General features: G+C 40.8%; 1 protein-coding gene across 1 annotated transcript; it reads left to right on the top strand.

The window, feature by feature from the left end:
• Positions 1-6,608: 6,608 nt before the first annotated feature.
• LOC107646965 (uncharacterized) lies at positions 6,609-7,397 on the top strand. The gene is made up of 2 exons (XM_016351106.1): positions 6,609-6,745; positions 6,848-7,397. Exons 1-2 carry the CDS (start codon positions 6,609-6,611, stop codon positions 7,395-7,397), a joined length of 687 nt encoding a protein of 228 aa, XP_016206592.1.
• The last annotated feature ends 4,300 nt before the right edge of the window (positions 7,398-11,697 follow it).

Genomic DNA, 11,697 nt, shown 5'->3' with positions numbered 1-11,697 from the left:
CGCGGTCGCATGCCTCACGCGACTGCATCATTCATCCTTTTATCCATTCCATGCGATCACGTCACTCACGCGATCGCGTCAACCCCCGTCCACCCTAGCCACGCGACCGCGTGTCCCACGTATTCGCGTGGATTCAACTTCACTAACCCCAGTGACGCGAAACCCTACCTCGTCGCGCCCCCTATTCCCCTTCTTCTTCCTTTCTTCTCTGCAACCCACCTCCCAACCACCACCTCTCCCAGCCAACCACCTACAACCGCCGCACCACCCTCAACCACCCAGCCACGACCGCGACGCCACTCCCTTTTTTCCTTCCCTCTCTTTCTTCTCTTTCTCTTCTCTTTTTCCCTCCATGACCGCTGCCCCCTCCGCGACCACCACCACCACCGCGCTGTCACCGCCGCGCCTCCCCCCACCATCAACCTCACCCCCTTCCTTTCCCCCCTCCTGAACCCCCTCCACCGGTCACCTCACCTGAAACCCCCTGCCACCACAAACAGCCACCGCACCACCACCGCGCAGCCCTGTTCCGCCACCGCGCCACCGTGCACCTCCCAGTACCACCGCAACCACACCCCCGACATCTCTCAGTTCCTTAGCTTAGTTCATACGCCAACCAGGTTCTACCGAATGCCACCTTTCTTTCATTCATAGTTTTTTTGCCTATATTTTCAGTTTATGTTTAAATTTAGGATAGTTAGAGATGTATGTTGTAGTGGATTCTAGGTGGTTAGGTAGCTAGGATGTGGTTAGTGGATTTAGGCCTGTTTAATTGCGCTGTTCTTGCTACTTGTTTTATAATTTTCTCAATTCTGCTATTGCGGTGATGTTAGTATTGTTCATATGATGATTTTGCGACTGCTCTTTCATGTTCATATTATTTATATCTATTTGCAGTTTGTTTTAATTTATATGAACTATTCTGCTTGCTGTTTCTTACCCGGGAACATCCAATTTTAGCCGGATTGCTGCCCAATTTTTTGTAAATCGTTTTGATTTTCATTCATGTATTGGTTTTGGCATTTTCAATTTTTCTTTCCTTAAGCTTTTACCAAACCAATTCATGAGTGCACGGGCCAGCATTCTTATTCCTTTTGTTTTCCCGATTAATAACTCACATTATTGTTGATTAGATTTCACTTTTCGCTATTTCTATATCTATATGAATCATCAACAACTTGATTTCCTTGCTTGAATATGAGTTGACTGTTGCTTAAAATTGTGAAATTCTTGTTACTTAGAAACCGATCATCATGCCACTTACTCTGATTTTCTTTTTACTAACTCACTGATTTTCGCTTTCTAACCTCTTTTTCAAGTTTAACCACGTTTAACTTTCTAACTTCCCCCTCTGCTTTTTGATTTAACTCTTTCAATTTTTAACTCATGGCATGATTATTATTGCTCCTAATTAGCAAGTATTCTCCTTATAATACATTTTGGATTGTAATCTCTCATCTTAGTTTTTTTTAACTCCGAAACAATCCAAAATGCACAATTATTCAACTCATTTCATAATTCTACTGCTCCTTTACGACTTTGTGCTTCTCTTGTTATTTGCCTACTTGTTTTCCTGCTTTTATTATATCCTAGATTTCTGTTTTTCAGGATGTCTGACACTCAAAGAAAGGGAAAAGGCAAGGCAACAACTGGCAAACGGAAAAGAGGTGAATCCTCTATGTCTCTCCTGGAGCTTATGCATGATGACTCCTGGCGGGAAAAGCATTTTATCCCACAAGAGAAGGCTGACCAACTCCTCCCTGCCAATGATCTAATTATGTTTGCAAACCGATACTGTGAGCTGAAGTATCCAGTGTTTGCTACCTCCAGAAATCTGTACCTGGAGAGGACTTTGAAAATTCCAGAAGAACTACAACAGTACACCTCCGATCAGATAAAACAAAGAGGCTGGTTCTTCTTGGAGAGAAATTTGACTGAGGTCAACGCTTCCTGGGTAAGAGAGTTTTACTGCAATTATTTCAAGACTTCCCTAGACGCAGTGCAACTCAGAAGAAAACAGATACTGGTCACTGAAGAGGCCATTGAGGATATTCTGTGTCTTCAGCCTAAGTCAGATCAGCCTGACAGTTACCAAAAGGCTGAAGAGGATATGAGGTTTCTGAGATTCGACTGGGACGCTGTCAAGAAAAGGATAGCCCTTGACCCTACTGTCCCATGGGTCATGGGTAAGAACACCACCATGCCAAAAGGGATCAAGCGGATATACTTGAATGATGAGGCTCAACTCTGGCACCAGATCCTGAGTAACTTTGTTATGCCGAGCACTCATGAGACAGAGCTGCCTGCTGCTATGATCACCCTCCTCTGGTGTGTGATGGAGGGTAAGGACCTGTACCTGCCACGATTCATCCGGCACTATATGGCCAGGGTCCATGTCAGAGGCACCCTCCCCTTCCCTTATCTGGTCACCCAGCTAGGCCGTCGAGCTGACGTGCCTTGGGAGGATATTGATGAGAAGCCACCTGCTGCGGACTGCAAGAAGATCATTCCTCACAACAGGAACTTTCTGGCTTTAGGCTACAAACCTTCATTCCTTACTGCTTCTGATGAGATAGCCACACCTTCAGCTGCCCCCTCTTCTTCCACTGCTGCACCTGTCCCACCCACTGCACCTTCAGCTACTCCTGAGCCTATTTACTATTTCGTGCATCGACTCTTTGCCTGCTTGGATCGTATGGAGCGTCGCAATAAGCGACACTATGAGCACGTCAAGTTGATGATCCGTTCCGGCAGCGACATCCCCTCCGAGCCTAACACCCATTCTGATACATCTGAGGTGGAGGAGGATGTTCACGAGGAGGAGACACCCCCCCAAGCTGCAAAGTTAGGACCGGAGCAGGCTGCGCCACAGCAGAAGGAGCCACAGCAGATTCAGGCCGCAGATCCAGAGATTCCTATCCAGTCAGAGCCTCCTCTCCAGCAGACAGACCCTCCTACCCTAATCTAGTCTGCAGATCCTCAGGCCACTACCGAGACTCCAGCAGCCCATCCTTCTAGTGATGACACTCCTTCACACCCAGCTTGAGTGAGCATCGAGGACGATGCTTTATTTTAAGTGTGGGGAGGTCGCCATCTCTGGCGTATTTTTTTGGTGAACCACTACAAACTCTTTTATTTTATTTTGGTTATTTTTCTGTATTTTTATCTTTATTTTATTTTTTTCTTTCAGTACTTATACATTGTTCTTTTCATGTGTTTTTACTCTATTTTCTGCATTTTTCACTTTAGTTCATATTTTAGTCATTTAGTTTAGTTTGCAATTCTAAACTCATTAGTTATAGAATATGTGGATTAATTAGTATAGTTTACCCTTTTAGCATATGATAGTTTGGTTTAAATTCAAAATAAAAAGGAAGTAAACTAGAGACTTTAGCATAATCAAAAACAATCCACACACCTTGTATATAGAACATAACATGATAGTTGTTAACGACATTTTATCAAGGAGGAACACTAAAACTTTAAAGCCACCCAAAAATTATTACATTGAGAATAATGGGAACTCTTAATTTCTACTTGCATGACATGTATAACTGATATATGAATTTTGAGCTAGAGAACACACAGCCTGTGAGTTTTGAGCTTAATTGTATGGTTACATTCAAACCATAATTTTCATTCCTGTGTGTTTCGTCCTTCTTTTTATTCTGATGTTCTTTGCTTTGTTTTAATCTATATGTCCGATTATAGAATATAGATACATACTAAGAGATGATTGAGGCCATTACTTGTTTAGCTCACTTAAACCAAATTAGCCTACCTTTTACATCACCCTTGTTAGCCCCCTTGAGCTTTTTAATCCCCTCTCGTTCTATAAATCACATTACTAGCCTTAAGCAGAAAAACAAAATAAAAATCTGAAGCTGAATCTTTGGTTAGCTTAAGATAGAAATTGTGTATTGTTTAAATGTGGGGAACTTTATGGGAACATGGATGATAGAAACAAGTAGAAAAGTTAAAAAGAATAAAGATATTTCAAGATAAAAATTTGGGAAAGCATGCTCATGTGAAATCAAAACAATTGGATTACCATGTGCATTCAAAAAAAAGTTTATTTTCAGTATTTAAATAAGGGGACACAAAAACTCCCCAATTACAAAATAAAAAGATTCAATGCACATGGGATAAAATTTAAGTTAATGCATGAGCTTGCAATACAAAGTGAGAAAAGTTGGGCAAATAGGTTGAGAAGCTTTGAATTACAGAATATGTATGTTAGGTGAGATCTTAGACTAGTCAAGGATTCACTTTTTAGCTCACTTAGCCTTATACATATACCCTTACCTTTACCTTGGCCCCATTACAACCTTGAAAAAGACCTCATGATTTTTGTATGTCTGTATTCTTTAATTGTTGATTGGTTAGATGAAGAACAAAGTTATAGAAAGTAAGGATAAAAAGAAGAATAGAGTGATTAACCCAATAAACACTGAGTGACTAGAGAGTAAACACAAAATCCAGTGAGGGTTCAATAGCTCATCACCATATATCTCTGCTTAAATTATTAATTGTCTTGCAAGTTTGAAAAATATTTTTACCCATCTCAATTGTAAAAGTGCCTTAACATTATCTAAGGTTGGCTATGCATATATGATTCCTTGAGAATGTGAATTAATTTAACTACATGTAAGTTTTATATACAAGTGAATAAAAATTAGAATTACATGATTCATTTAGATAGTTGCATTTAGGATAGATTGCATTGCATGAGATTCCACCACTTTAACCTTACCTTATTCTTTATCTTGGACTTAGCATGAGGACATGCTATTGTTTAAGTGTGGGGAGGTTGATAAACCCATATTTTATGATATATATTGTGCAAAATTCAAGAGATTTATTCAATCCTTCACCCACTTATTCATGAAAATTGCATGGTTTTACTTTTCCTTCCTTATTATGTGATATTCGTGAAATACATGTTTCCTATGCTTTAAAATTATTTATTTTAATTACCTTTTATTTCCATTCGATGTTGTGATTTGTGTGTTAAGTAGTTTCAGATCTTCTAAGGCAGGAATGACTTAAAGGATGGAAAGGAAACATACAAAAATGGAAGGAAAGCACAAAATGGAGTTTTTGAAGAAACTGGTAGTGACGCGAACGCCTGGATGACGCGGCCGCATGCCTAGCGCGAAAAGACAGCGACACAAACGTGTGAATGACGGGACACGCGCCATGAGCCGAACACAGATGACGCGGACGCGTGACCAAAGCGAACGCGTGACAAGGAAAACTCCAGATGATGCGACCGTGTGACCCACGCGGACGCGTGACAGACGCCACGCACCAGAAATTACAGAAAATGCTCCCAGCAATTTCTGAAAGCCCTTTTTGGCCCAGATCCAAGTCCAGAAGGCACAGATTAGAGGTTATGAAGTGGGGGAATGCATCCATTCTAAGGAGGTCTCGAAATATTCACTTTTGATAGTTTAGATGTAGTTTTTAGAGGGAGAGGTTCTCTCCTCTCTCTTAGGTTTTAGGATTAGGATTTCTCTTAATTTTAGGATTACTTCTCTTCAAGTGCAGGTTCAATGTTCCTCTTATTTATTTTCTACTTCTATTATATACCTTTGATTATTATTTATCTTTTCAATTTGGCTTATGCTACATTCATGTTATGATTCTCTTAATTAATATCATTTAAGGTATTTCAGTTTATAATTGTTTTATTCTATTTATGAATGCTTTTAATTTAATTTAAATATTTTCTCTCTTTTGTCTTTGGTTAAGTAATTGGTAACACTTGAGTTGTCAAACTCAGCAGTGGTTGAAAATGGCAGATTCCTAATTAATCTAGATCGCTCTAAAGCTAGTCTTCCCACAGGGATTGACTAGGACTTGAGGATCAATCTAATTAGTCCACTTGACTTAACTAAGTGGGATTAAAATCCAATTCTCATCACACCTAATAAGGATAACTAGGATAGAAATTCCAAATTCTCATACCTTGCCAAGAGTTTATTTTACAGTTATTTATTTATTTTATTTGTCGTATAAATTACTTGTTCCTTACTTTCAAAACCCCAATTTACAAAACTCATAACCAATAGTATGAACATACCTCCATGTAGTTCCTCGAGAAGACGACTCGAGGTTTAAACACTTCGGTTATCAATTTTAAAGGGGTTTGTTACTTGTGACAACCAAAACTTTTGTACGAAAGGATTTTTGTTAAGTTTAGAAACTATACTTACAATGCGATTATATTTGTAAATTTCTTTACTAGCAGAAATCTAATCGTCAAGCACGTTTCGAATAATTAGTATGTTGAATTTACTGCTTATCAGCTGGCAGGAGAGGCCCAGCACTGGTGTCAAGCTGAGTGCTGCTTGCTACAACTTCAGAATGTCGATGTTCCATGGGACGTATTCCAAACGGCCTTTTATAAGAAGTATTTTCCTGAGTTTGCAAGGGAAGCGAAGGAGATGGAACTGATGTAGTTGACGCAAGGTTCCCTATCTGTGGCGGACTACACCAACAAGTTTGAGGAGCTTTGTAGATTTTCAAGGGTATGTCAGGGTGCCCCAGAGACCTACAAGAGCTGGAAGTGCATCAAGTAGCAGAGGGGTTTGAAGGATAGCATTATGACTGCTGTGGCTCCTATGGAGATCCATGTCTTCTCCGACTTAGTGAACAAAGCAAGGGTGGTTGAGGAGTATGCCAAGACGGTAGCTTCATCCAAGGAAACTCACGGAGGGAGTTCTAGTCGAGGACGCGGCAAGTATTTCCATCCTAGAGGACAAAGCTTCAAGAGAGAAGGAGGTTTTGACTTGTGTGCATTGTGGACATTTTCATCTATATGACTCTTGCAAGATTGGTATAGGTGGTGCTTCAACTATGGCTTGCCTGGTCATTTTGCGAAGGATTGCACCCGTGGGAAGAACCAAAGTGCGGGTCAGAGTCAGCACCAGGGGCGAGTGTTTGCTGTGAATACCAAGGATGCTTCCAAGGTAGATCCGTTGATGAGAGGTATATGTCTAATTGGTGATAAATCCTTAGTTGCATTATATGATACTGGAGCATCACATTCATTTATTTTGTTTGCTAAGGTTGAGGAACTAGGTTTGAAAGTGTCAGAGTTAGTGTTTGATCTGCATGTACATACTCTGCATCAGACGGTTATGACTAGGTCAAGGTGTAGCCAAAATGGTTTCAAGCTCAAGGGTAGAGACTTTGTGCATGATTTGATCTGTTTGCCAATGATTGGATTGGAGATGATTTTGGGATTTGATTGGTTTTCAAAGAACCGAGTTTTGTTGGATTGCTTTGAGCGGTCAATTCGATTTATGCCGGAAGGAGAAAATGGAGCAGTGGTAGCTGCAGGGTATTACCTGAACTCTGTAATGGTGCATTGTAGTGGGGAAGAGTGTTAGGGTTATATTCTGTTGGCTTCTAATGCATTGGGTGATGCCCAGAACTTAGATAAGATACCGGTGGTTAGAGATTTTCCGGAGGTGTTCCCGGAAGATATCCCTGAATTCCCACCTCAAAGGGAAATTGAATTTACGATTGAATTGGTGCCGGGGAGCCAGACCAGTGTCAATTGTATCGTATAAAATGGCTCCGATAGAGCTAGCAGAGTTAAAGACTCAGTTGGAACTGCTTCTGAACAAGAGGTTCATTCGACCAAGTGTATCACTGTTGGGAGTGCCAATTTTATTGGTAAAGAAGAAGGATGGAGGATGTGACTGTGTGTGGATCATCGACAGTTGAACAAAGTGACTATGAAGAACAAGTACCCACTGCCAAGGATAGATGACTTGATGGATCAACTGCAAGGAGCTAGTATGTTTTCCAAGATCGAGTTGAGATCCGGTTACCATCAAATAAGGGTGAAAGAGGATGATATCCCTAAGACTACGTTCAGGACGCGCTATAGACACTACGAGTTTGCGGTGATGTCCTTTGGGTTAACGAATGCACCTGCTGTTTTCATGGATTACATGAACAGAGTGTTTCATCCCTTTTTGGACAAATTCGTGGTGGTTTTCATAGACGACATCTTAGTTTACTCTAAGATGGCAAAGGAGCATGAGGAACACTTGAGGATTGTGTTGCAAATCTTAAAGGAGCAGAAATTGTATGATAAGTTATCGAAGTGCGAGTTCTGGAAGGACGAAGTAAGGTTCCGAGGTCACGTGGTGAGCAAAGAAGGGATAGTCGTAGATCCTTCGAAGGTAGAAGCAGTAATGAAATGGGAAAGATCGACGACTGTGACAGAAGTCAGGAGCTTTCTGGGCTTAGACGGATATTACCGGAGATTTATTGAAGGGTTTTCCCGGATTGCACTACCGATGAATAAATAACAAGGAAAGAAGCGCCTTTTGTTTGGACGTTGGAGTTTGAAGAGAGTTTTCAGACTTTGAAGCAAAAGCTAACTTCAGCACCTGTTTTAATCTTGCCAGAACCGCATGAACCATTCGAAGTATACTGTGATGCTTTCTTGAAGGGTTTGGGTTGCGTGTTGATGAAACACCAGAATGTGGTGGCTTACGCATCGCGCCAGCTGAGACCACATGAGCTAAATTACCCAACTCATGACTTGGAGTTAGCGGCGATTGTGTTTGCATTGAAGATTTGGAGGCACCACTTGTACGGAGTGAGGTTTAGTGTCTTTTCTGATCATAAGAGTCTCAAATACATCTTTGATCAGAAAGAGCTAAATATGCGTCAGGGGAGGTGGATGGAGTTGCTAAAGGATTATGATTTTGAACTGAGTTATCATCTTGGCAAGGCGAATGTGGTTGCAGACGCATTGAGTCGGAAATCTTTAACCATAGCTTGGATGAGGATCAAGGAAGAGGAGTTAGTGGATAAGTTCGTGGATCTTAAGTTGGATATCGGTGAAGTTTCCGGAAGGGTTTGTTTGAATCAGTTATAGATTTCAAGTACATTTAAGATGGAGATTCAAAAGGCTCAGCAAGATGAACAGAAGCTTCAGCAATTGTTACAACCAGTTGGTGAGAAGAGGCTTGGAGAATTCACCAAGGATGAGGAAGGGTTGTGGATTTATAAGGGGAGAATTTGCATACCAGATGTTAGGAGTTTGAGGCAAGATTTGTTGTCAGAAGCTCACAACAGTGGGTTTTCCATTCATCCCAGAAGTACGAAGATGTATTATGACATAAAGAAGATGTTCTGGTGGCTTGGGATGAAAGGTGATGTAGCAACCGTGGTATCCAAGTGTCTGACATGTCAGAAAGTGAAGATAGAACATCAAAAATCATCGGGAATGTGACAGCCACTTGAGATTCCTCAGTGGAAGTGGGAAGGAATTTTCATGGACTTTGTGACCAGTTTACCAAGGACAAGGTCGGTATTTGATACGATTTGGGTGATCGTGGATCGCTTAACCAAATCCACTCATTTTCTGCCTATCTGAATAAGTTGTTCAATGGAGGAGTTGGCGAGGTTGTATATCAAGGAGATAGTAAGGTTGCATGGTGTTCCATCGAGCATAGTGTCGGACTATGATCCCCGATTCACATCAAGGTTTTGGGGAGCTTTTCAAAGAGCTTTTGGTATGAAGCTATGTTTCAATATCGCATATCATCCGCAAATTGATGGACAGTCGGAATGAACTATTCAGACATTAGAAGATATGCTGAGAGCATGTGTGTTGGATCTACCCGGGAGTTGGGATCGTTAAATGCCATTGGTGGAGTTTACATACAAAAATAGCTTTCATGCGAGCATAGGGATGGCTCCGTATGAGGCCTTGCATGGACGGAAGTGCTAATCTCCACTCTGTTGGTATGAATCTAGTGAAGCAAGTGTTTTGGGTCTTGATTTGATAGTGGAGACTACTGAGAACATTAAGAAGATTTGTGCAAGGATGTTAACTGCTCAGAGTCGACACAAGAATTATGCGGACCAAAGAAGGAAACCGTTAGAGTTTGAAGTGGGAGAACATGTATTTCTGCGGGTTACACTAATAACTGGGATTGGAAGAGCGATAAAGACCAAGAAGTTGAATCCGAGGTTCATTGGACCGTTTGAGATTCTGAAGAGATTCGGGCCGGTGGCGTATCAAGTTGCTTTACCACCTCATCTGTCTAACTTGCATGACGTATTCCACGTGTCACAACTCGGTAAATACACGTTGGATGCAGCTCATGTGTTGGAGCCCGAGTCGGTTGAGTTGAGGGAGAACTTAACTTTCCAAGTAACACCAGTGAGGATCGACGACACTAGTGTGAAGAAGCTGCGAGGAAAGGAAGTTTCATTGGTTAAAGTTGCTTGGGAGCAAGCAGGGGTTGAAGAGCACACTTGGGAATTCGAGTCTGAGATGCGAAAGGATTACCCCCGAGCATTTCTCAGGTAATTCAAATTTTGAGGGCAAAATTTCTTACTTGGTGGGGAGAATGTAAGAACCGCAACTAATCAATCGGTTAATTAAGTGATTATATATTGCCCAAATTAGACTTCGAAAAGTTAGAAAGAGAATTTGAGGATTTAAAGGTGATTTTTTAGACTCAGTAGGTCTTTCTGAGTCAAAAAATGTGTTTCCTGTGAAAAACTGTGAAAAACCGTGAACCGGTAGTTGAACCGGTTGAACCGGTTCAAGTCTGCTCGGTACCGCACAAGAAGAAGTGAAAACTGTCAAAAACCTTAGAAAACATTAGAAATGGAAAATCGGGCGTTAATTTTAAAGGGTTTGGCCCGAAGTTGGGCCAAACGGGCTAAAAATATTAACGAGTTGGACCGGGCCCAAGTTGGGCCCAAGCCCAACATATATAAAGTTCATTTAATGAAGCCTTACCTTCTCACAAACACACACACATTAGAAATTGAAAGAGGGAGAGGAGAAGAGATTGAGCATTATTCATCATCATCTTCCCAAGCTCATATCTTGAGCTATAGAGCTCCAATCGCCGCACCATTTACGGCTACGCGTTCCTTGTGAAGAGCTCTACAAAACCCATATAAGAAACTGGTAAGAAAATCTCGAATCCCTCTCAGTTCTTCTCTCCAAAATTTCGGTTTTAAGGCTTTGGGATTAAGTGAGTTTTTGTGATTTTGGATGTTTAGGTTCACTCTAATCCTTGCTTAGCATTGGGTTTTGACTTCCAAAGCTATTGGGAAAGGTAAGAGCTCTTGAACCTTTGTGAGATTATGTTTATGTTGAACCCTAGTTTGATTTGTGGTGATTTATATGTATATAGCTTGATTATTGTGAGTTTGGGAGATATTGGAACATATTGGTGCTTGTTGAAGTGGAATTGAAAGCTTGGTTTGGAATTGAGAGCTTGCTTGTGCTCATTTTGGGTCTTGGTGCATATAGAGAATTGGCCAAGGTATGGTATCGGTTTCCTCTATGTAGTATATAATATTCATGGACACTTAGGCTAGTGACCCATAGGATATGTTTGGAATTTATATGTTGTTGATGATTGTTTGGGTTGTTGATGTTATGACTGTTGATTAAGATAACGATGTTGAAATGTGATGTATGATGAACTTGTATGAATGTGCATTTTTAATCATTAATATGGAGTATGAATGAGTTGATGAGGAAGATTGATATTGATGAAATGAGAATCTGTGAATGTGTTGGTGGGAAATTGCATGATATGTTGTATATTGATATTCAAGGTTGAGAATGTTGAAATGTAAAGTAAAAAGTAGTAAAAATGGTGCAATATGTCTTAGAGTGTGGATTTTGATGAGGAA

Source organism: Arachis ipaensis, chromosome B6, assembly GCF_059453495.1.
Source record: "Arachis ipaensis isolate K30076 ecotype BB chromosome B6, ASM5945349v1, whole genome shotgun sequence".
Lineage (NCBI taxonomy): Eukaryota > Viridiplantae > Streptophyta > Magnoliopsida > Fabales > Fabaceae > Arachis > Arachis ipaensis.
The sequence above is the reverse complement of the archived record's forward strand: the minus strand, read 5'-3'. Positions and strand labels throughout refer to the sequence as shown.

Coding starts and splice junctions, on each gene's coding strand:
- LOC107646965 (XM_016351106.1), top strand. CDS start 6,609: ATGACTGCTGTGGCTCCTATGGAGATCCATGTCTTCTCCGACTTAGTG. Junction 6,746..6,847: donor TCTAGTCGAGGACGCGGCAA/GTATTTCCATCC, acceptor AGATTGGTATAG/GTGGTGCTTCAACTATGGCT.